We start from the raw sequence: 27,370 nt of genomic DNA on the forward strand, positions 1-27,370 counted from the left end.
ATTTCATATTTTGACTTACATTTCTGGTCCACATGCCAAGGATTTTTTAGCTTCTCCTTCTAACTTCATAGAGTAGCTTATCTTTTGCAATTCAACATTATCAAATTCTTGATACATTTTCATTTTGTGGAGTTTAGATTCGAGAAATTTAACTTTCAGTTCCATCTCACGCTTTACTGCAGCCACTTCTTTCTCTCTTAATTCTTGTCTCTTATCTCGTTGTGCTGCATAGGCCTGAAACAAATTTAAATGATGCAATATTAATCATTATAACCTGGACAATTATTATATATTTCTTTCCTTTGCTTCAGAGTCAGTGCTTCAGAGAGTATTTTATTCATTTTATTTTATTTTGTCTCCTTTTTAGAAACATGGTCTCCCTTTGTCACCTAGGCTGGAAGAGACAGCTCATGGCAGCCTCCAGCTCCTGGGCTCAGGTTGAGTACCTGGCACTACAGGCACATACCAGGTAGTTTTATTATTTTTTGTAGAGACAGGGATCTCACTATGTTGCCCAGGCTGGTCTCAAACTCCTGGCCTCCAGTGACCCTCCTGCCTCAGCCTCCCTAAGTGCTGGGATTACAGACATGATTCACCACATCTGGCCTCAGAGAGCCAAAGAAGCTGAAGTTTAAAATATTTATCATCAATATCAACTAAATGGATTATTCTATATGGATTATTAAAAAATTCAGGGGGAGAGGGAAGTCGGCTGACTAGAGACTTTAGCTGCCAGAGCATCCCACAGGGAAAAAACTGTTTCAGATAAAGGAGAAGAAGGAAAAAACACAACTCAGATGTATTTCACAAGGAAAGGTGCCAGAGTCTGTCAGAGATTTCACAGGAAGTAGTTGCAGAAAAGAATAGAAAGGAAAACGATATCCACAGAGATCAACCCAGGGAAGCTCAGAGCCCAGTGGAGAGTGCAGGTAGGGGGTTTCATTTCTCCTTCCCTCACACCTATGGTGGTCAGCAGTCCTCCAAGCCCCTGGAGAGCTTTTCTACCCTCACGAGCCCAAGGGCTGTTGCCACCACTGGACTGGGAACATCCACAAAATAAAGCATCAGGCTTCTAACCTCTTCTGGATCACTCCCCATAGCCACAAGCTGGAGCTGAGATGGTGGGTGCCACCCTGCTTCTCCACACATAGTGTTCCTTTGTCCACCCCAGGGAGCTCCAGCCATCCAGTTTTCATGTCAGCTGTTCCTACACAGACAGCTCCCAACTCATGCCCAGACTGCAGTGAGCCCTGGAGAATTTGTGTGATCCTAGAGCCTGGAAATTCCCTGTGGGCTTCCTTCCAGGGAGCCAGACATGGTGGGCTGGAGTACTGGCTCTCATCCATTCAGACTCTTTTCCTCCCCCTTCTCTCACTGATTGCAGCCCAAAGGGGTGACTGAACTGAAACTCTCAAAAGCAGCTGTCTCCCCTCTGTTGGTGCACCCGTGACACTGAGGTGTCCACAGACAGTGGGGCCCACACCTTTCCCCTTGAGGACCTTCAGTGGACCCTTCAGGGGTGCCTACTCTGGGGGTTCCCTGCCCACTTGCACTTCCTGGAGCTGCTCACCAGCACTCGTTGGTGCTGCCCACTGGCACTCAGCAGTGAAGGGTGGACCCTGAGGCAGAGGGGTACCTAGCCTGCTTCAGCACTTCATGGATAACTCGGGACCAGCACGATTCTCTCTGGCACGGTCAGAGAATGAACTTGGAGCTCTAGGGGAAAGGCACACAGGCCAGATCTCATGCCCTGAGGACTAGATCTCATGCCCCGAGGACTAGGACTGTCTGGGGGCACTGAGGGGAGATCTGACAACTAACTTCTGGACGCAAGTGAGCCCACGTGGGCAGAACTGACAACAGAGTGCAGTGTGGTTCAGAACTGCAGTGAACTGGCGGAGCACCCCTGACCCCACAGGAAAGCCACACTTTCAGACTGAGGCAGGACCTCAGGCAGTGAAGTTCCCAACCCACGGCACCACTGCTCGTGAGCTGAGCAAGTTCGGCCTCCCGTTTGCAACCATATGCTGTAAGGAGATGACCAGGACAGAGAAGGAGGGAGAAGAGTGAAACCCACTCCCACAGCCAGTCTGTGATTCCCAGATGGCCCCTCTCCTACGAGCAGCCTTTCTAGTTTGATAACTTGCTTCAGTCCCTTCCTAGTGGCTTTATCCAGCATCCTGGGAACTGACCTTTGACACCTGCCTCTGCTGAGCCTGAGGCAGGCTCTCTGACTCAGCCCTGTCCAGCCTGGTTCCTCCACCCACTGCTACTGTCATGGAGAAGAAGGAGTCCCCTCCCACGGCCTGGCGCATTTGAGAACTTCTCTGAGGGACTTGAGCCAGCCACAGGCCCCAGAGAACAACTCTGCAGCTGGCTCTTTCCTAGAAGCACCACCTACTGGCAGGGAGAATAATTTGCACAGCCCATGACAGCATCTACTGATTCAATCAAACGAGGCCTGGTAGACTCTTATTCACAAGCAACACCTACTGTCTCAGAAATTAACCTGGGTGTCCCAATATAATGTACACTGCTGGGAACAGGGAAAGAGGGAGAATAGAAGCAGCCTGTGTGGGTGTTGCTTTTAAGCAGCAGATAAAAGTTGCAGGTGGCTTGACCCGGGAGGGGACTCCCTCCACTACTGCAGACCTGTAGACTGATGGGGAGCTGCAGCAGAGTCTGTGCAGAGACACTGCCCTGGAGAACAGGCACAGCAAAGATGTGGTGGCTGCTGATCCTGGGTTTCTATAGCTTACACCACCCTGAATGCTCAGGTGCACGGAGCCAGGTCTGTTCAGGACTCAGCTTTCCAGCAGGAGTCTTCCCATCACTCCTGCTGGGCCAGGGAGGGAGCATACAGAACCGACGCTTCCCTGTGCCGTGCCTGTGTCAGCGAGCCGAGTGCCCCACTCCCCAGTGTGAGTTCTGAGCATAGGAGGAGCCTCAGATGCTACAGGAACCAACTGGGAAGACTTGGACAACTGCCTTGGTGGGATCTAGGTAGAGGGGGAGAACCTCTGTGGTCCTTCAGCTGGGACAAACCCCTACCTAAGTGGCTCAGCATCAGCAGTCTCCATGCCAATCGGACAGTCCCCCCATCTGTGCACCTCTGCTCCTGTGATCCCCAGACCCAGCTCAAAGGCTCTTGCTGTACCTAGGCCTGAAGCTCTGCCCAAGTGGCTCTAGGGCCCTGGCCAGTCCTGCAACACAACCTCTGAGATTACAGAGTTGTGCCTGGGCCCCAAGAACAAACCCCTGAGTCTTCACCACTGCCAGTGAGCTGGCAGAACCTCCCCAAGGTCCAACACTTCATGAGGGATCCCACAGCCTTGAGCACCCATCACTCTTGGACTGGGATCAAGCAAATGTCCAGAGCCCGTTCACCCAGGACACTGCCTAGAGAGCCTCTCCAAGCTGCCACTGTCACCTCTGCTGGGTGAACCTCAGTAGAGCAATCCCCTACAGCATCAGTCTCTGTGGAGAGGGTTGCATACAGCCCCCAACTCAAACTTCCATCAATAAGCTGGGGAATAACTCACCACCCCATAGGAAGATCATACAGTACCACCCTGAGCTGAGGCCATTGCAGGGGAATGGGTCAAAACAGAACAGCTGTTCTACAGGCTCTCGGTGCACCCACCCCTCTCTGATGGGTCAACATTCAAGACTAGGACACAAAAGCATCACCTAGGGTCCACCCCTTCTCCTAAGTAAACAGCAGAGTTCTCAGCAAAGGAGAACAGGTACCCTGTGAACCTATTAGCCCAGAGCCGAGTGAAGAGGAGTCAAATGAGAAGAAATCACCAACAGAACCCTGGCAACAGAAAAAAATGAAATCGTTCGACACTGCCAGGCAATCACAATGGAGCTACAATACTGGACTCCAACCAGAATGTAATTTGCCAAAATGACAGAAATGGATTTACGAATGTGGATGGCAAATAAGATGGATGGAATTGAAGAGAAAGTTGACAACCAACAAAAATCAGCCAAGAAATATTTCAGGAAATCAATGAAAAAGTCACTTAGGAGACAACACAAGAAAGAATGTAACAGAACATAAAGAAGTGAAAGAGTTATTTAGGGAATTTTAAAAAATAGTAGAAAGCTTCAAAAACAGAAAGAAAGAAGGAGAAGAAAGAATCTCAGAGCTTGAGACAAGGCTCTGGAGCTAATCCAGTCATTCAAAAAGGCAGAGAAAAGAATAAAAAAGACTGAGCAATCACTGAGATAGATATGAGACGATGTGAAGCAAACTGACATATGAATTATAGGTATTCCTGAGGGAGAAGAAGAAAGAACAAAAAGCATGAAAGTCTATTTAAGGACCTTATGGAGGAACTTATTGGTATTGCCAGAGATTCAGACATTCAGATATAAGACAGTCATCAAACACCATGAAAATTCACAGCAAACAGGGCATCTCCAAGACGTGTAGTAATCAACCCGCCCAAAATCAAAATGAAGGAGAAAATTCTGCAAGCAAGAAGACAAAAGCCAACAACTAACCTACAAAGGGGAACTCATCAGGCTAACTGCAGACTTCTCAGTCGAGATTTTACAAGTCAGAAGGGAATAGGGCCCCATCTTCAATCTTCTTAAACAGAACAACTGCCAGACTAGGATTTTGAATCTTACAAACCTAAGTTTCACAATGGATGGAGAAATTAAGTCTTTTCCAGACAAGCAAACACTGAAGGAATTTGCCCTGGCCAGACCTGTCCTGCAGGAAATACTCAGAATTGCATTGTATATGAATCAGCATAATAGATACCCACCAGTGTAAGATCACCCAAGAAAACCTAAAACTCACAGTTCTTATAAAATAACAGCACAAGAGGGAAAACTAAACCATAAGGTACTACCCAAAATGGCAAAAACCCATCAGCAACCCAGATATCAATTCTATCACTCAACATTAAGAGTCTGCATGCTGTACTCAAAAGACATAGTCTGGTGAAATGACTGACAAAACACCACCCAAATGTCTGCTGTCTCCAGGAAACATATCTAAGCCACAGGGACACATACAGACTCAACGTGAAAGGATGGAAAAAAAATATTCCACATGAACAGAAACAAGAAGAGAGCAGGTGTAGACATTTCATACTAGATAAAGTGGACTTTAAATCAACAAAGCTATAGAATGACACAGAGGATCTTTATATAATGGTAGAGGGAGCAATTTAACAAAAAGACATAACAATCCTAAATATAAGTGCCCCAATACAGGAGCTCCCAGATACACAAAGCCGATTCCACTAGAGCTAAGCAAAGAAATAAACAGCAGCATTGTACTTGCCATGGTCTTCAACACCCCACAGTCAGAGCTGGACAAATCATCAAAGCAGAAAATAAATAAATCAACACTGGACTTAAACAGGACTCTAAAATACACGGGCCTAAGAGACCTCTACGTAATACTCTACCCCAAAACTACTGAATATACATCCTTCTCATCAGCACATAGGACATTCTCCAAGACTGATCATATCTTAGGCCACAACACATGTCTTAAGAAATTCATAAAAATTAAAATCATACCATGTACTTTCTTAGACCATAGTGGAATAAAACAAGAAATCAATCACAAGCGAAACACTCAAATCTACACAAAGACAAGATAATTAAACAACCTGCTGTGCAATGATTATAGGATCAAGAATGAAATTAAGATGGAAATAAAAGGTCCCTTGCACTGAATGACAAAGGGGACAGAAGCTATCGCAAGATATAGGATTTTCCAAAAGCATCCCTCAGGGGTAAACTCATAGCTTTCAATGCCTACATCAAAAAGACAGAAATATCACAAACTAATAAGCTAACAGCACATGTCAAGGAACTAGAAGAAAAAGAGAAAACCAAACTCAAAGCCAGTGGAAGAAAAGAAAGAACAAATGTCAGAACAGAAGTAAAAGAAATAGAAAATAAAAAAATATATATATAAAGAGCTAGAAAAAATAATTCTGCACTTCATTTGGAACCATAAAGGAGCCCAAAGAGCCAAAGGAATCTTAAGCAAAAAGAATTAATCTGGAGGCATCACATTACCAGCCTTCAAACTATACTACCAGGCTATAGTACCTAAAAGAGCATGAGATTGGTACAAAAAAACAGAGACACAGACCAATGGAATGGAACAGAGAACCCAGATATAAAACCATCTACCTACAGCCAATTCATCTTTGAAAAAGCAGACAATATACACTGGGGAAAAGCAGCTCTATTCAATAAACAGTGCTGAACAAACTGGATAGCCACATACAGAAGAATGAAACAGGACCCTTTGCTCTCACCACTCACAATAATTAACTCAAGATGGATAAAAGGATTAAATGTAAGGCATAAAACCATACAAAATCTAAAAGAAAATGTAGAAAAAACACTTCTAGATATCGGCCTGGGCAAACAATTTATGACTAAGACCCCAAAGGTAATTACAGCAACAACACAATAAATAAATGGGATTTGATTAAATTAAAAAGCTTCTACATGCCAAAGCAAATAAGAGAGAAAACCAACAACCTACAGATTGGGAGAAAATATTGGCACATCCTACATATGATAAAAGGCTAACATACAGAATCTACAAAGAACTAAAACAAATCAGCAAGAGGCAAAGAAATAACCCCAAACAAATAACTCTAAAGGGGTTTCACACCGGAATTTTACCACACCTACAAAGAAGAACTGATGCCTATCCTGCAGAAATTATTCCGCAACATCAAGAAGGATGGAATCCTCCTCAACACATTTTATGAAGCCAACATAACCCTGATACCAAAACCAGGAAAGGATACAACAAAAAAAGAAAACTGCAGACCAACACCCCTTATGAATATAGATGCAAAAATTCTCATCAAAACCCTAGCCAACCGAATTCAGGTGCTTCTCACAAAAATAATCCATCACAACCAAGTGGGCTTCATCCCAGAGATGCAGGGATGGTTCAACATACACAAATCTATAAATATAACTCACCACATAAATAGTAGCAAAAACAAAGACCATATGTTCCTCTCAATAGACGCAGAGAAAGCATCTGACAAAATTCAACACTCTTTTATGAAAAGAATGCTTAACAAAATAAGCATAGGCGGGGCTTACCTAAAAATGATACAAACCATATATGACAAACCCACAACCAACATCATCCTGAATGGGGAAAAATGGAAAGCATTAACACTTAGAACTGGAATCAGAAAAGGATGCCCACTGTTCAACATAGTGCTGGACATCCTTGCTAGAGCAATTAGACAAGAGAGGAGAAATTAAGGGCATCCAAATGGGGACAGAAGAGATCAAACTCTCACTCTTTGCTGATGATATGATATTATATATAGAACACCCAAAGGATTCAACCAACAGACTCTTGGAATTGATAAATGAATTCAGTAAAGTCTCAGGATACAAAATCAATACACACAAATCAGAGGCATTCATATATGCCAATAACAGTCAACCTCAGAACCAAATCAAAGACTCAATACTCTTCAGAGTAGCAACAATGAAAATAAAGTACCTAGAAATATATTTAACTAAGAAGGTACAGGACCTCTACAAGGAGAACTATGAAACACTGAGGAAGGAAATAGCAGAGGATGTAAAATGGTGGAAAACCATACCATGCTCGTGCATTCGCAGAATCAATGTTGTTAGAATGTCTACACTACCCAAAGTGATCTACAGATACAAAGCAATCCCTATTAAAATATCAACATCATTTCTCACAGATCTAGAAAAAATAATTCAACACTTCGTATGGAACCAGAGAAGACCCCATATAACAAAAGCAATCCTATGCAAAAAGAACAAAACAGGAGGCATCAATGTACCAGACTTCAAACTATATTACAAGGCTATAGTAACTAAAACAGCATGGTACTGGCACAAGAACAGGTACAGAGACCAGTGGAACAGAATTAAGAACACAGATATAAAACCATCCTCATTTAGCCATTTAATCTTTGACAAAGCAGACAAAAACATACACTGGGGAAAAGAATCCTTATTCAATAAACTGTGCTCAGAAAACTGGATAGCCACATATAGAAGACTGAAATAGGATCCACACCTTTCACCTCTCACAAAAATCAACTCACGGTGGATAACAGACTTAAACCTAATGCATGAAACTATAAGAATTCTAGAGGAAAATGTTGGAAAAACTCTTATAAGATATTGCCCTAGGCAAAGAATTTATGAAGAAGATCCCAAAGGCAATCACAGCAACAACAAAAATAAATAAATGGGACCTGATCAAATTAAAAAGCTTCTGCACAGCCAAAGAAACTATTGCAAGAGCAAACAGACAACCTACAGAATGGGAAAAAATATTTGCATGTTACACATCTGATAAAGGGCTGATAACTAGAATCTATTTAGAACTCAGGAAAATCAGCAAAAAAAGATCAAACAACCCTATCAAAAAGTGGGCAAAGGACATGAACAGAAACTTTTCAAAAGAAGACAGAAGGATGGCCAATAAACACATGAAAAAATGCTCAACATCTCTAATCATCAGGGAAATGCAAATCAAAACCACAATGAAATATCACTTATCTCCAGTGAGAATGGCCTTTATCAAAAAGTCCCCAAACAATAAATGTTGGCGTGGATGCAGAGAGATAAGAACACTCATACAATGCTGGTGGGACTGTAAACTAGTGCAACCTTTGTGGAAAGCAATATGGAGATACCTTAAACAGATACAAGTAGATCTACCATTTGATCCAGCAATCCCATTACTGGGAATCTACCCCAAAGACCAAAAGACATTCTGTAAAAAAGACATCTGCACTCGAATGTTTATAGCAGCACACTTCACAATTGCAAAGATGCGGAAACAACTCAAGTGCCCATCAATACATGAGTGGATTAATAAAATGTGGTATATGTATACCAGGGAGTACTATTCAGCTATAAGAAACAATGGTGATACAGCACCTCTTGTATTTTCCTAGATAGAGCTAGAACCCATTCTACTAAGTGAAGTATCCCAAGAATGGAAAAATAAGCACCACAGGTACTCACCATCAAATTGGTTTTAACTCATCCACACCTAAGTGCACATGTAGAAATAACATTCATCAGGCATCGAGCCTGATGGGAGAGGGGAGGGGAGGGGTATATACATACATGATGAGTGTGATGCGCACTGTCTGGGGGATGGACGTGCTTGCAGCTCTGACTGGGGGGGGAGGGGGAAGCAAGGGCAATATATGTAACCTAAACATTTGTACCTCCTTAATATGCTGAAATAAAAAAAGTGGGCAGAAGACATGAACAGAAGTTTTTCAAAAGAAGAGAGACCAATGGTCAACAAATAAAAAAAAATGTTCAACATCACTAATCACCAGTAAAATGCAAATTAAAAACACAATGAGACATCACCTTACCCCTTTCAGAATGGCACTCATTAAAAAGTCAAAAAAAGCAATAGATGCTGGCTTGGAAGAACAGAGAGAGGAACACTTACACATTGTTAGCAGGACTGAAAATTAGTACAACCTGTATGGAAAATAGTATGGAGATTTCTCAAAGAACTAAATGTAGACCTACCATTCAATCCAGCAATCTCAGTACTAGGAATCTACCCAAAGGAAAGGAAGTCGTTTTTTTCAACAAGACACCTGCATTAAAATGTTTATTTCAGCACAATTCACAATTGCAAAGATCTGGAATCAACCTAAGTGCCCGTCAATTCCTGAGGGGATTAACAAATGTGGTATATATATATGTGTGTGTGTGTGTGTGTGTGTGTATATATATATATATATATATATATATATATATATATATATATATACACACACACATACATACCATGAAGTACTACTCGGCCATAAAAAAGGATGAATTAATGTCTTTTGCAGCAATGTGGATGGAGCTGGAGACCGTTATTCTAAGTGCAGTATCTCAAGAATGGAAAAACAAACATCACATGCATTCTCTAATAAATTGGAACTAAATGATGGGCACACATGTGCACAGAGGGAAGTAAAAGTCATTGGAAATCAAGCAGGGGAAACCGGGGATGAGGAGAGGAGTGAAAACCTACCTAACGGATGCAATGAACACTCTTTGGGTGATAGGCACACTAATAGCCCTGACTCAAGCATTACAAAAGCTATCCATGTAAGAAAAATATTTATATACCCCTAATATTTTGAAATAGAAAAAACTGGCAACTTTTTGGAATCAAATTAGATTACAATATCATGTAGAAAATAGATAAGTACATCTACCACCCACATTGTACTCAGTAAATCTGTGGATACTTGTAGACAAAAAACTACAATTATGATAAGTATAAAGACAATGTTTTTCAAAGAAAAAAATTGGATCATTCTTAAAAATAGTACGCATGTAATCTGATAATCCAAAGAATTATAGAATCAATTTAAAATTGTAAAACCTGAGCAATATAACTTAAAAACAGTTCAAGAGTATGGGATAATTTCTAAATCATAAGTTTTTTTTCTTTTCCTAATAATCTTGTTTTATGACAACTGGACTTAATAATCAAATGACTCTAAGGAGGAGAATCATTACTCTGAAAGACCGTATTAGTTCTAATGATGATGGAAACAAAAATTTAAAGGGAGAAACAGATGGCAATTTCCTTCTAGAAATCTACAAAGTAAATTACCGTAGGGGAAGTAGAGGAAACACATACAATGTATATATCTACGATATAATCTGCAATGAAATAAATGAAAGTGCATCACAGGTAAATGAACCAACCTGCAAAAACAGATTGATTTTTTTGAATTGTTCTGCAACAGTCTGTTCGGCTTTTGCTTTAATCTCCCGTTTATACTGGTCAGCTTGATGACGGTCTACCATATTCCTTTCCATGTAATTTTTGAGGTCTACTATTGCTTGCTTCAACCTCATATTCTTTGTCTGTAATTTCTCATATCTTTCTTGGATTATTTCCTTAGGTAACGATTCCGGCTGAACAACTTGATTCTTTGCATATTGACGTCCACATTTTGAACATGGAAATTCCAGTGCTTGTTTTTGTTGATCAATCTGCAAGAACAAAATAATATAGTTTGGTAACGACGTAGGCTGACAATAGCCTCACAGAAAACTAATAACACATTTTGAAATAAAGTTAATTGCAAGAAAATTTTATCTATACTGTACTAGATTCCTGAAATACAGACACTTGAATTGCTCAGGAAATCAAGACCAAAGTTAAAACCACCACCAATCACAAAAACAGAGTCTTTAGTCTCATCCTCTTTGCCACACAACATTTGCACTTGATCTTAGATTTTTCTATGCTTGATTCAATTCTTTCATCCTTGAAATGGCTCGTAATAGAAAGTCTCATGCCCCTTCTTGCATGACTATTCCCCAGAATATCTAGAGAAGTCTCAGGGATATCTTATTGAGTTATTTAGGCCTGAGTCAATAAATGGCTCCCAGAAAAAGACTTTCAAAGTAAGACTCAGATTAATGAATCCTGGACATATGCATTCTAATGTCATAAGCCTTTTTCTGAACGGCAAATGTCTTAGGATCATTTGAATTACATTCCCAGGAGTGATGATCCTTGGGGTTAGGAAGCAATCATCTCCCACTATAAATGTGACAAAATCCATTCATTTGAACAAAAATGTCTTTATTCAATAGCACTATATTATAATCTTTTGATTCTTTAGACAAAATAAGGGAGCACATTAAACAACCACCACCACCAAAAATACTTTGTAGAATTTCAGCAGTACCGAGTTGAAATAAATGATTTTCCTTTAGCTGTAATGATTATCTGATTTTAAAAAAGTGAGTGAAGTGATAGTTTTAAAACATGTCTACAAACTGCTTGACATTTCTGCCATGAAATTCCCTCTCCTGAAAATGAACTGACTTTAGCAACTGGTTTCTAGTGACTATAACATGGTGGAACTGCTGTGTGACTTGTAAGCTTAGGTTAGAACACATAATTTAGCTTCCACCTGACAGCTCTCTCTAGGGAAGCCTATCCATGGAACACGGTCGCCATATTGTGAGGAAGCCCAAGCCGCATGGTGAATCCTCCTGTAGCTCCAGCTGAGCACCCCAGCTAGAGTACCAGCCACAAGGCAGCTTTGACTGCCAGATGTGTGAACAAACATGCCTTTAGGTAATTCTAGTCCCCAGTTTCACGTCACCCCAGCTGTTGCCAAGTAAGAGAAGGAATGAGCTGGCCTCTCTGAGCCCTGCTTAAAACTGCAGATTGTGAACAAAATCATGTTGTTTGGAGACACTGAATTTTGAGGTGGGTTGTTACACAGCAATAGAGAATTGGTACAGACATGGATACTAAATAGGGCGTGCTGACATTAGACAACTAAAACATGTAGGATCCCTTGGGACCAGGAGGAAGGAGGATGTTCCAAGGACCTAGACAAGAATAAGAATGAAAACCAAAAGGTCTTCCAGGAGACTGTTAGTGGAAGTCTGAAGGCCCTGGTACAGGATGACAGGGAGGGTGTCAAGGCCAGTGAAGAAATGATACTGAAACCTGGAAGAAAGCACACTGCTGCTACACAGCAGCTAAAGTAAAATCAACATGAGAGATAAGCTAAAGAAAATTAAATAGCAAGGATCCAGGACTTTTTGGGTTCAAATATTAGTTTCCCATTTTCAGCCTGTCCACGTTTCAATTTACGATATGTAGATGGTCCCTGAGTTAGGATGGTTAAAATTATAATTTTGTAACTTTACAATAGTGCAAAAATGATATACATTGAGTACATCCATCTGGAATGGCAGGTCTTGAGCTTCCAGCCTGTGTGTAAAGCCACAATCAATGACACTTCTGGGTGTAGTGAGTAGGAAGTGGTGTGTTTTTGAAGTGGGAGAAATGTAAAAAGCATGCAGCCAGGGGGTAGATTGTCCTGGCTTAAAAACGTTTCCATACCTTCTTTCATACTCATCCCGTAGATAGAGATGTCATCAAGATGGCTGATGGAGGCACCTAGCACTTGACTACTCCACAGAGAGGGACCACAGAACAAGTAGCTTAGATGCCTTGAAGAACTCCTCTAAGAGACAACACTGGAATTCAGCAGGGACCCTCCTAAACAAGGAATGAAAAGGAAGCAAAGCAGCCAGGCTGGCAGGATCAGCTCAGAGCCAGGACAGACTCCCCTATCCCCAGCGATGCACAATCCCCCAAGGCCACCTGCAATCCTAGCCACGGAGAGCCCTCAGCCCTTGCAGGTCCTGAATCTAACAAAGGGAGCTGCCTGGAGCCCACACAACCGGGCTGTGCCCAAGAGGCAATTCACGCTGAGTCGCACTCAACCCTGAGACCCAGCTGCTGCAGGATATTGCACTGTAAGCACCCAGGCCCCACCAGGCTAAGCTCCACCTACCCTGTGGTCCTGCAGCCCCTGCATGTGCACATGCCTGGAGCCCCGCTGACAGCTCCTTACATTCTCCTAGAGGGTTATAGCATCGTGCCCCACCTGGACCAAGAGGCGTGGCTGGGTCCCCAAAACTCTAGCTCACATAGCACCCTCTATCTCTAGGAATAGGTGGTCTGGCCCACGAGAGAATCTGCCCAAGGACAAAGGGAACCTAGGTGCATGCTCCCCAGAGCCTGGGGGCCACCTGACTGTGGTCACTGCCTATGACGGTAACCCCACCCCCTCCACGGCAGGGCCACCATGCACCTGTGCACACCTTCAGGTGACGTGAGGACTGGCCTGCTCATATGTACCACACCAAATCCTGTGGACAAGCCTACCTGACATGCTGCGGCTGGTACCTGCATGCACCACACGAGAACCTGAAGACAAGGCCAGCCTGCCTGTTTTAGCTGCTGCCATCACCAGTGCCCACATGCACAACCCAGGTTCCTGAGGATCAGCCCGCCCTTCCCAGGCCGGTGCACCTTCAGGGGCCTGAGGACAGTGCTACTGCCCACCCCCACCCCGACAATCTGGGGTCTGGAAGATAGGCCTTCCCAACTGGGCAATGCTGACAGCTCTTTCGCCTGACCTTCCCCTGACCTGCCCACCACCATCAGTGCACACACAAATGTGCCACCCAGGGGCTCAGGACTGGCACACCATTGCTACTGTCACAAACGGTGCCACATGTGCCACCTGGGAGCGTGAGGACCAACCTGCCACTGTCATCACAGCTGCTGGGCCACACTACCTGGAGGCCCAGGCACCAACGCACCCAGCCACCCCACTGACACCACTGGCACCCATCTACACCTCTGGGGTACATGTGCTAAGAATAGGACCAGTGCCAGTGTTATACTAAAGAACCAGGTACCAGGTGGAAAGAGGGGCTACTGTGAACTGAAAGATGATGGATGAACTTAATTTCCAGTGAGAAAAGCTGACAGCTCAGACCTAATCTTCTTTCTTAGATATAAAAATCTACAGATGATTCTCTGAATTATAATGAGTTGATAAAACACAATACAATAAATAGCAGACTCAGTCAGCACAGCCCATGACCAAGAACTTATGGAAATGGGAGTGAAGAGGGAGGCTCTGGGTGACAGATTAAAGGTTTGAGTGGAGAAAATTGAACGAACGGACTCTGTCTTTGTAAGCCTGATTTCCACTCAAGTTGTGGAGTCAGCAAGGCATAAGCTCGCCATAAGCTCCTTCGAAAAGCAAAAAATGAAGACATTCAATACATTGACTTTTTACTATTACATAAGACAACTGGTAATATGCAACAGATTGCAAAAAATTTCTCATGAAATTTGACTGGGTACTGACATAAGAACAGACACAGAGCAACAATCTGAATGGTTAGTTCAAAATTAAACCCTTGCCTTTATGACCAATTGATTTTCAAGAAGGTTAACAAACCACCCAAATGGGAAAAGAATCATCTTTGCAACAACTGGTGCAGGGAAAGCTCTACATCCACATGCAAAAGACTAAAGGCAGACTCCCTCCAATTTCCATGTCTAAAAATTAACTCCAAATGGGAGAGCTAAATGGAAGAGCTAAAACCATAAAACTCTTAAAACACAGAGGCATCAATCTTTGTGACTGTATTTGGTGGTGATTTCTAAGACAGAACACCAAAAGAAGAAATAGATTCACTCAACTGTATAAAAATTTAAAACTTCTGTGAAAGTGAAAAACCAAGCCACAGAGTGAGAGAAAATATGTGAAAATCATGTATTGATAAAGGCCTTGTATCCAGGATATACAAAGAACACTTATAATTCAGAAATAAAAAGACAAACCAATTTAAAAGTGGGAAAAGAGTAGACATTTCTCCTAAGAAGATATACACATGCCTAATAAGCACATCCAAAGATGCTTAAAGTCAGTACTCATTAGGGAAATGCTAATCAAAATCACAATGAGGTATCACTTCACACACTAGGATGGAAAGTTTTCGGGCAAAGAGATAGAAAATATGTGTTGGCAAGGAGGTGGAGAAAGTAGAGCCCTCATACAATGCTGATGGGAATGGAAAATGGTGCAGCCACTTTGGAAAACAGATTGGTAGCTCCTCAAAAGATTAAGCGGAGATCATTAATCTCTATGCTGGATCTAATTTCCTATGATCCAGCAATTCAACTCAGGAGTATACAACCAAGAGAATTGCAAAGATACGTAAACACAAACACTGAACATGAAAGTTCCTAGCAGCATTACTAATATCATAATAGCCAAAACATGGAAACAACCCAAAGGGCCATCAAGTGATGAATGGATACATAAAATGCCTGTGTGTCTAAACAACGGAATATGAATCAGCAGTTAAGACATTAAGAACTGATCCAATTGTTTTCAAGATGGCTGACCAGAAGCATTACCAGCACACGTTATCCACCTAGACGAACCAAAAGAGCGTGTAGGCAACCACATCCTGAGTATATTATCCAAGAGGCAACATGAGAGTTCAATAGAAAAGCAAAAAAAATACTCCAAATTCTGGGAAGGACAAGAAAGATAAGCAGCTCACAGGGCCAGGAGTGGCTGAACACGGGGAGTGGATCCACGATGCAGGTGAGGATGAGTTTCTTTCTGAGCTCCACATTCCCGCTGGGGAATCATACCGTCCACACCAGGAGAAAGCACCTTGACTCTCCCAAGCCCTGAATCTAAGCTAGGGAGTGGCCAGGGAACTCTGAGAAAAAGTAAAAGCAATGTAAAATTAAGAGCTAGATTGTTCTGCACAGACTAGACCACAAGTGCTGAAGTGTAAAGTCAGCAAGGGAAAGCTTCACAGAGAAGGGGAAATTGTGTGCCGGGTCTGAATAAATGAGGCTAGATGAACAGAAACTGAAAAGGCAGAAAGGATGGCATGAGTGAGGCAGAGAGATGGTGACTCCAGCCCAAAGAACTCTGAGGATAAAATCCTGTGGCAGGGAAATGACAACATATGTCCACATAGTAACTAGGAAATGAATCTTCATAGCTGCATTATTCAAAACAGCCCCAAAGCAGAAGCGACATAAATGTCCAGCAACCGATGAGTGGGTAACTGGTATACCATACAAGCAAATAGTACTCAACTAAAATAGAAAGGAAGTATTGATATGTGCTACAACACACACGACCCCTGAAACATGAGGCTATGGGAAAGAAGCCAGTCATGAAGTATGACACATTCTATGACTCTATGTTTATTAAATGTCCACAACAAACAAGTTGGCAGAGACAAAAATTAGAAGATGGTTGCCTAGGAAGCAGAAGGTGGAGGGACATGGGTGAGTGGCTAAGGGCTATGGAGTCTCTTTTTAGGGTGATGAAAATATTCTAAAATGGACTGTGGTCATGGTTACACAGCTCTGTGGGGATACTGAGAGACAGTGACTTTTATTCTTTAAATGAGTGAACTGTATGGTATGTGTATTATATCCCAATATTTCCTTAATTCTCTATTTTACATGTGCATACTATATATGATCTTAATATTTCTATGCTTTTTAACAATGTTTTTCTTTTTATATATTTAGGGCATACATGTGTAGTTCTGTGATATTGATATACTGTGTAGATATGAATGAAGTTTGGGCTTTTAATGTAATCATCACCTGAATGGTGTTTATTGTACCCATTAAATAACATTTCACCCCTGACTCCCCTCAATCCCTTCTGAATCTACAAATGTCTGTTATTCCACTTTCTATGTTTACGTGTACACATGATATAGTTCCCACTTACAGGTGAGAACATGTGGTATTTTTCTCTTATTTCATTGAAGAGAATAGCCTCCAGTTCTATCCATGTTGCTGGGAAAGACCTAATTTCATTCTTTTTTTCTTCTGTGCTTTTACAAATCATGTAAATGAAAGGAAGGTGAAGGAAATGTCTACGTTTTGAAACAGTTTGTAAATCAGCCTAAATATTTGCATTTTGGAGAACACTAAAGATAGCCTTTCCATACAAGTTATCCTGAAATAGGCCGGGTGCGGTGGCTCATGCCTCTAATCCTAGTAATCTGGGAGTCTGAGGCGGGAGGATTACTTGGGGTCAGGAGTTCTAGACCAGCCTGAGCAAGAGCAAGACCCCGTCTCTACTGAAAATAGAAAAACTGAGCTGGGCAATTAAAAATAGAAACAAAAAATTAGCCGTGGCCGGGCGCGGTGGCTCATGCCTGTAATCCTAGCACTCTGGGAGGCCGAGGCGGGCGGATTGTTTGAGCTCAGGAGTTCGAGACCAGCCTGAGCAAGAGCGAGACCCCATCTCTACTGAAAATAGAGAGAAATTATATGGACAGCTAAAAATACATATAGAAAAAATTAGCCGGGCATAGTGGCGCATGCCTGTAGTCCCAGCTACTCAGGAGGCTGAGACAGGAGGATTGCTTGAGTCCAGGAGTTTGAGGTTGCTGTGAGCTAGGATGATGCCACGGCACTCACTCTAGCCTGGGCAACAGAGTGAGTCTCTGTCTCAAAAAAAAAAAAAAAAAAAGGAAAGAAAAAAAAAATAGCCGGGCATTGTGGCAAGTGCCTGTATTCCTAGCTACACAGGAGGCTGAGGCAGGAGGATCGCTGGAGCCCAGGAGTTTGAGGTTGCTGTGAGCTATGCTGATGCACAGCACTCTACCCAGGGTGACTGAGTGAGACTCTGTCTCAAAAAACAAGCAATACAAAAAAACCCAAGTTACCCCGAAATCCATGAAAGACATATACACAGATCCTGTGTCCGTTCTCAAAACTGAAAATGGGAAATCAGAAAATATTATGGAACATTCCATGAAACATTATCCTCTTGGTTAATCAGGCTTCCCTCACCATAGCAATAGTGAAATCACTAAAGATCACAGTTGAACAACAACAACAAAAAAGACTCTCAACTTCTGTGAGGAATGATGTTTAATTCTGAATTTTCCTAAAGATGTTATGAGAAAAACCATATGCAATTCTAAGAAAAAATGGCTGAATGACAGAGTTTAGAAAATAAATGCATGTAAAGATATATAACTGTAATAAAATCAATTATAATAAAAATACAAATGAAAGCTACACACTGAAATCACTATCATAAACACTTTATGTTACTTAACCAGCTATAGATGAACTGTTGACATGTTACATTTCATACATACTTGACTTTTGATTTGATCTATTTTCTTCTTTGAACCTGTCCCATCTTCTAAATTAACGTGACACGGTGAAACCTCTACAAAAGCCTCTGGCCTTGGTTGTTTTTTCAAGGTAGTAGCCAGTTCTTGTAGATGTCTCACAAGTACCTGATATTTTTCTTACCTCATTTTATAAATCACCTTATTATTAAATCACGTTAAGAATATCTAACTCTAACATACATACTTTGAAAAATATCACCACATATACTGATTCACCTTCTTTTCCTCATGTGTACACATTCCTGTTTATGACTGAATTCAGTTGAGATCACAGAAAGTGTCAGCTTCCTGCCAAATTGCTATCCTGTTACTTAATCAACAGATTCAGCCCACTAGTCACTTGTCCCCTGAGGAATTTGCAATGTTCCACGATCTAATGAAGTCTCAAAAAGAAATGGGTATGTGGGAGGGACCGATGGGGGTAGGAGATTCTACATTGTAAAATGCTTTCCTTCTTTTTTATCAGAAGCTTAAATCAACCTCAGAGTTCCTCACATATTCAATTGCCTGCTCAAATCCTTCCCATAGATTCCTTTGTCAGAGTAAAAGCAAAATTCCAACAGCCTTCAAGGTCCTAGCATACCTGGCCTCCACCCTACTCCCTGACTTCAGCTCCTATCTCTCTCCCCTACTCACTCCATCCCCACTAGATGTGAATCCTGCCACACCTCATTAGTCTGAAAATGGGGATCCAATGCCAAACTCACAAATCACAGATAGCTATAGTTATCTTTATACTAGACAAAGTTATTTCCAAATCATAGTGATTGAGCTTTGAAATGACAATTATGAGCAAATTATGTGTAAAAATATACAAAGCAAATAAAAAATAACACTGAGAAGAGTAAATCAACTATGGTTTTGCTAAAATTCAGTAGTATGTTATGATTTTTTTTTAAATTTCAGAGTATTACGGGGGTACAAATGCTGTGGTTACAGGAATTACTTTTGTGCAATTTGAGTCGAAGTTATAAGTGTGCCCGTCACCGAGACAGCGTGCACTGTACCCTTTAGTTGCGAATTTACGTGTCCCCTCCTCTCCCCACCCGCCTGATTGGTTTCTGCTGAGTGTTACTACCATCTTATGATTTAATAAAAGTAAACTGCTGTTGAAGAATTGATAGGTCATAAACAGTACATCATTTCAAATTGAAATATTTTCAGATATAAGTCAAACAGACATGAATTAAAATAAAATTATGCCAACTAAAACATATAAAAAGCTACTGAAGTCAAAGTATTACAAGATACAGCAGTACATTTCAGTTCATCTCTGGAATCTAAATTTAATGGTCAGAGTAACCCACTTCACTGAATCTTAATTTCATAATACTCATTTCAGGTATAAACATTTCCATGTATCTGCTTCATCATGGTGTTAAAATGGGGCAACATAAAGACATTGAAATTGCATTTTACACAGTGTAAGTCTGCACTATTAATGTTAGTCTATACTGACAATTTGTAGCTTAACCTCTTAGAATTTCGAAGGTGACGTGATGTCTTTCCTCAAAGAACAGCATCTCTCCCATCTATTTGCTGGAAACAAGGTATGTTTCTACGCTGACAGAGCAAATACTTTTATCATTCTAGATATTTTTGAATCCAGCTGGATTCAACACTTACCCACAATGAAATATTATTTGCAATTTTCTTTCAGGAGATTTGAAAAACATTTACCATTCTGTGTACTTACTGTTCTTTCTGCAGACTCTTTTTCCAAATGACACATTGTTTCTTTTAAACGATCACATTCATTGGTGAGCTCCTGAAGTTTTCCTTCTAGAAGCAGACTTTGCTTGTCACTGCCAGCTTGACTTTGTTTCACAATATCCTGAAGCTGGTCCTGGATATTGGTTACTGTCTCGTCTTTCTGGGCAGCTTTGTTGTGAGCAGCATGTAGTTGCTGTTGAAGCAACATATTTTCTCTTTGTAGTTCACAGAATCTCTGCTCTAGAGATTCCTGCTTGCCCATGTGTGGATTCACTTTGCTTTGGTCACTGCCATACGTTTGTTCTATTTCCTTCGTTTGGCGCTGTGTTTGCCTTAGGTCTCTTGGTACAACTTCTAAAAACAACGTTTTTTCTCGGAGGAGCTCTCTTGTGTGATGGAGCTCTGTTTCCAGGCTATCGATCTTACTTTCTGCTTTAGAAAGTTTTTCAGAAAGAATCTCATTGTTTTCTTTTAGATTCGACATGTAAAAATTCATTTTGTCTTGTAAGTGATCCCACTTGTGTCTTGCTGTGTAGAAAGCAAGCTCTAGGTGTTTTCTTGATGTCTCACTTTCATCAAGATCACGTGTAGCGGCAGTCAGTCTGGAATGGCATGAGGCAAGTTCTTCTTCCAGTCTTTCCTTGTTTTGTGTTTCACTCTCCAGTTTACATTTTAGCATTGCATTCTCAGCTGTGAGAACACAAAGCTTCTCACCATACTGAGACACAGTTTTAGTTAATGTTTCCAAATTCAGCAGTAGAGTCATGTAAACGTCATCATACTTTTCTTTCATAATTTCCATGTCCTTTAGATATTTCTTTTCATTTTCTTCATTCTGACTTTTAATTTTGTCTCTCTCCATTCTCACCATGGCAAGTTCTTCCTGCAACATGCGATTCTTATGGAGTAGATCTTTTTCTCTTTCTTGGCTATGAGAAATCTATGGAAAACCAAGGAAGCTTTTAGCTATCTCTCAATACAAGGACCTATCTATCATGATTTCCTCTGAAATTAAAAGATAACCTGTCCATTTATACAATGAAAGGGTTGCAATAAGTGGATATACAACTGGAAAAGAAGTTGGAGCAAACCCTCCAACCTTATAGAGCATAAATTCCCACAGGATCAAAAATTTATTTGAAAACAATTAATCCATGAAAGTAAAAAGGAAACCACTACCAGATTTTTAAGGATCTCAGAACTGGAAAAACCTTTCCCTGAATTACAACAAACCCAAAGGCATAGAATGAAAGATTCATAAATTTGACTACATTTAAAAATTGGGTTTGCACTCTAATATCTAACCTTATACTACCCCCATGGTGAGAGCCTTAGGTCTGCCTATCTTTGGACAGATAAAATTTCCCAAAGTTCTTTACGTTCCTTTTTCCTGGGAATATTCTATAGATACTCTACTTTTCTAACATTTGTATAGTCTTCTTTTGCTATCACCTAGATTTTCCACTAAATAGCCAGATTTAGAGAATGTGACCTTGTGGGGCTTCATGACAACAAAGGAAGCTTTCCCCCTTCTGCACTCAGCTTATTCTTTTCCCCACTTCCTTTTATCATTCTACGCTTATCTGGATCCTGGGATCTCAAAACAAATGATGGTGTTCACTGAAATATATCAACCAAGTTTGCCACAACACAAGGGGCAGAGTGTAACTGCTGAGTTGCCAGTGCGGAATTCTGAAAAATGAGATGCTCCCCAAATTCCATATTCAATAGACATAAAAATTTATGGATGGAGAATGTACAGCATGAGTAATTACCTGCTTCACCTCCCTTATCTACTGATAATGGCAGTAAAACCAAGAAAGATGAAATGACTCCTCCAAAAGTGGTATTCCTAAAGTGGTATTACCTAGCATTTTACGGCACCAAAAGAGATGAAGCAATGCCATCATGCTGAGTCACATAAATTATCAGAGAAATTCACCAAATTTGTCAGATAAATTAAAGGTGTGACTTTGTCAAAGTAATATAATGCCTTGGACGTAGAGGGGCGGGGTGGGAGGCCTCTTCTACTTTTACTTTTAAAGAAGAAATGTCTCCAGATTTTTGTCTACCACTGAAACTCAATGTCGAGAACTCAGCTTTCTACTCTGGAGTCAAATACTAAATTTTTGGCTGAGCATTTATGCTACTTATAAAATCATATATGAAAAATCTAACCATACTTCATTAAACAACATAATATAAAGTTCCTATTCAACAGAAACATTTGAGAGTGGTGATTTTGAAATAAATATGTGGAAGTTGTGTGTATTTATTGCCCAAAATATTTAAAGTGGTCATGATGGAATTATAAGCTCCAAAAGTTTGACTTAACTGATCAACTTGCACACATAAAAGCACATTCAGAGATTCATTGGGCTGGCCACATTTGTTGCAACTCTCAAGGTTAGACACAGTTGTATCTCCTCTCAGTCACTGCGTCCTTCCCAATGTATTCCCATTGTGTTCTTTCCATGAATGCAATTCATCTTTCAGTAAATGGGGTGAGGGGGACCCTAGAGCTCATTATTAATAGATAGTTTTATCAATTTTCTTTATGCTTATCCTGGTGCAGGTGGTCACATGGTATACCGCCAAATTATTAGTAGTTTCCCAGTCCTTATGCCACCTGGGAGACTGATAGAGGGAGTTAGGTTGATGAAGAAATAATGATTATGAGAAACTTTTCCTGAAATCCAATCATGTACATAGCAGAAATAATCTATTTCTACACACAATTACATATATGGAAAACCCTATTTTACATATGAGCTTTTCATATCATAAGTAGAAAATCAAAATGGATCAAGAACTGATCAAGAGAAAAAACAAAGAGTAGCAGTAAGTGAACCCCTACCTCTTTTTCAGGCAGACCTTTTTCTTTCTCCACAGACAGTAATTCTACTTGTAACATGTCTACCTCATTCTTAAACTTTTGCGTATCTTGCCGTAATTCTTCTTTTAGATATACTTTTGATGCTCTGTCACTGTGTGGTGAAGAACTCAAATTTTCATGATATGAACCTATGAAGTCACAACATTTTGCATGACATTAAATTACACCCATGGATAGCCGACCGTATCTGCTTGTATTGCTCTATGGTAGGGAAAAAGGAGCTCTGCAGGATCATGGGCCTCAACCATCAACGCCTTCACAACAGGAGGAGGACAGGTAGAATGGGAAAATTTTGCTCTACTTCTCTGTCAGGTTTTGGCACTGGACGCTCACTTTATATTCGTCCCACCTTTCTAATCCCCTGTTCTTCCATTTTCTGAAGAATTATTTTATTTGACCACTTTCTTTTACATCCTCCTTTTTCTCCTTCCTTCGCATACTCCCTGTACTCTTTGCCTTCCTCAGTCTTCATTTCCTCTTTGACTCCTTGCCTCCTCCTTATTTCCTGACTTCCCCCAGGTCTTAGACCATCTTGAAATGGAACTAACGATTCAGCTCCTTTCACTGACATTCTCAATTTCATCTGTTGCTAGCACCTGAGAAGATCTACAATGTGTCACCATTTCACTTCTCCTTTTCCTTACTAGGTATCTTAATAGGTGATTTTTTTTTTTTTTTTTGGCCTGGTAGACTAGATCAGGGCTCATGTTTTTAAACAAATGTTCTCCAAATGACTTTTTTTTTTTTTTTTACAAATATGGTTCTTACCTTCTATTTGTCCATTTGCTGTATTTCTTCCTTTTTGATCTACAGCCCTAGATGAAGGACCAACATCCTTCTGTAGAGGACTCTTTGAGATACTCTGTCAAAATTTATATCAATAATGAGTTTCAATAAAAAAAAAAGAAGTTTCATCAAGACTTCCATCATGTTCTAAAAAAAAAAATCTGAATCTCCTATTTTAAACCCAGTCAGATCTAAAAGGAGAAATATCTATTGAAAATTAAAACGTTTCAATAGAATACTTCATCTATGCTCTCTAGATAAAGTTTACCTCTCATCTTCATATGGGATATTGACTCTGTAATCCAAGCACAGAATGCCAAAGCAAACAGATTTCTGGACAAAATATTAACTCATGTGAATATTTTAACAAAGAACTAACTTCAAAATGCCTAACTCGACTTTGCATTCCCCACCAAAAAAGTCAACTAAAAAAAAAAAAACATATATATATACATATATATAAAACACATTTGCTATAATACACTCTGCATTAAGCATTTAAAATATTTCTAATTCTAGAAACATTTTAGTGTTAAAACAGAACACTTGGCATGATATGAACTTTGGAATATGTCAATAAAAATGATGATGATGATGGTTACCCTCTTCCTGCTTCCTGGTCATTCCAGGATCCTACAGGTAAAATGATGAAATGTGATCCACTGATTTCTGTGCACAATGTTGTCCTCCTAGACTTTCACATGGCTGGTTCCTTCTTCAACCATGTGAAAGTTGGCCATTTAAATGTCACCTTCAGAGAAATCTTCTCTGACTACAGAATTACACTCTCACTCCCAGCTCCACCCTAACTACGAACCTCTTTAATATTGTCTAACCTAACCTTCTCTGTTTTCTTTATATGGAGCACTTAATAAGGACTATCAAATGGTTTTTGCTTACTACCTTTTCTATTCCTACCACTGCAGTAACAGAGTTCATCTTGTACATTCAGCATCTAACCACTAAGCACATAATCTGTACTCAGTAACAGGAATTTATTCAAGGTCAACACTTGTAAAATCCTATCTGGAGGGTTATCAAGTGCCAAATCACTATATTCCTATAGCACATCTCCAGTAATAGTCTGCTGAAACTTAACATACCCCAGACTAACAAGCCACATGCCCGTTCTAACTTCCCAATTCTTTTCTGGATGCTACTGCTTTCAGATTTACAAAAAACACCCTTGATATTTATTAACTCACTGAACACCAGTGTGATCATTTGACCTTACTTTTGTATACACACTTTCAGTTAAAAACTGTTTTCACATTTCTTATCACAGTTATTCATCACCCATACATACAAGGTAGATATTAGTATGACTTTTAAGAATGAGGTCACTAAAGGTCCAAGAGGATGAATCATTTTTTCCACTATTCCAGGGACAGTATGTGATACAACCAAGACACTAACCTATCTTCTGACTCCCACTCAGTGCTGGTACCACTGTGCAACAACTGCTTCTAAGAGGTCAGGCCATTTCCACCTCTTTCCACACTTGTGCCCTTACTATACATTGTCATTATTTCAAGCATGGGTGCCACAAATATATTCAATGCATTCTACTCTTGAAAATGAATTCTACTTACCTGAACATCACTAAACCAAAATGTTACTATGACACTCCTATATTTACTATTACCCATACATTTCCTTCTCCTGAAATGGTCCTTGCAGACCGAAACTAGAATATCCAAATGCATTAAAACCTTCATGTATCAAGTATTATCATTTGAACTTTCATGTTGCAAAAAATTCTCATCCAAACTGTTTCTCTCTGAGGGTCATTAGGCCCCTAACACATCCAGAAGAACCAAACAATCTGACATCGGGCCATGGGGTGACCTGCAATTTTTCTACAGGTTACAGACAAACATAGTTCAGAGACCAAATTGATTCCCTGTCACTTCTAAGCCTTACTTGTTGCACTATACTGCCTGCACAAAGGAATGCTATAAACTGGCAGAATTGCATCATGCAGCCCTAACATACTTAGAACACAATTACTTTCTTAATAATGAGGTGAAAATGTAAGAAAATAATTCCTTCTATATATATATACAGAGGTGAGAGTGAAAAGTCAGATCATCGCTTTTTAAGATTTAACAACGCTCGAAGCTGCCCTCAGGGAACTGGGAGCTTCCTGAGCACAGAGCACAAGGCCGCTGGCACCCTGGAGGTCCTTCTCCCTCCCCACAGACCACAGCCCACCTGGTGGGCACCATACTGCTTTCGCACCCATTGTGTGCCTCTGTGCTGCCCAGGGAGCTTCAGCCCTTCAGTTTTCATTTCACTGGAACCCACACAAACGTGCTACACAACCCACTCAGACTGCAGCAGCCAGAGGGCACCAGTGAATCTCGGGGACCTGAGCGATCTCACAGCTGGCACATTCTGGGCAGGCTGCCTACATGTGAGAGGACAGCACCGAATCCCAGAAGGGCTCCTTGAGACACAGGTGTCAAGAATGGCAGGTCTCATTCTTTTAGACCCTTCTCATCTTGCTCCTCCCTCCCTCTTCTGTCCACCGCTGCTGGCACAGCCCTGGCAGTTCCTGCAGATTTCATGCCTAGTGTAATCAGTGACATAACCAGGATGCTAACATGTCACCTGACTTCTCCTCCGTCCAGGTACCACTGTGCAGCAGCTGCTTCTATCTAAGAGGTCAAGCTCTTTCCACAGCTGTCCCCTTACTATATACGGCGTCACTAGTTCCTACTTACCCTTGTAAAAGCACAGCAGCCACAAATATATTTAGCGCATTTTGTTTTTGAAAACAAATTCTACTCATCAAAATATCACTAAATAGAATTGCTGTTATTAAACTCTCACGTATTTACTATTCCCCACACTTTTCCATCTCCTGTTTCCTCAACATCTTGACTTGACTATCCAACATTTTAAAATCTTCAGGTTTCAGGCACTATCTTTGTTAATTCCAGCTTCCAAAACATGCTACTCCAAACTCTTTCTCTTTGAATGTCATTGGACTTTCACACGTTCACATGTACCATGCAATTTAACATTTGGCCACAGCTTGACCCGGAAGAATTCTTTAGCTTGTAGGTCAACATACTTCAAAGCCCAAATTGATTCTTTCCCACTTCTAAGCCTTATTTTTTACCCTACAGTATGATGGCCTCTTAAAAAAATGCAGCAAACGAGCAGAATTATACTGTACAGCTGTCATGTGCTTAGCACACCATTATAAGCTGAAAATGGTAAGACGATCAGCCCTTTTATGCAAATGCAGAGGTCAGACTGTGACATCACACTACCCCTTCTTGGATTTTAACTTCACTCAATGCTTAGATTTTAACAGCATAACAACAACAACAACAAAACACAGTACCTCCGAATCCCAATCCCAAGGTGACGACGCTTCCT

The 27,370-nt window shown here is 40.8% G+C and overlaps 1 protein-coding gene across 1 annotated transcript; it reads right to left on the reverse strand.

Moving 5' to 3' along the window:
- LOC123627267 (coiled-coil domain-containing protein 144A-like) lies at positions 1–27,370 on the reverse strand. Its single transcript, XM_045536737.1, has 6 exons — positions 27,336–27,370; positions 23,963–24,056; positions 23,156–23,322; positions 20,282–21,238; positions 10,750–11,040; positions 1–234 (listed from the first exon to the last, which is right to left on the reverse strand). The coding sequence occupies exons 3-6, from the start codon at positions 23,210–23,212 to the stop codon at positions 16–18; spliced, it is 1,524 nt and encodes a 507-aa protein (XP_045392693.1). The 5' UTR covers positions 23,213–23,322; positions 23,963–24,056; positions 27,336–27,370; the 3' UTR covers positions 1–15.

The sequence above is a fragment of the Lemur catta genome, chromosome 24 (genome assembly GCF_020740605.2).
Source record: "Lemur catta isolate mLemCat1 chromosome 24, mLemCat1.pri, whole genome shotgun sequence".
Taxonomy (NCBI): domain Eukaryota; kingdom Metazoa; phylum Chordata; class Mammalia; order Primates; family Lemuridae; genus Lemur; species Lemur catta.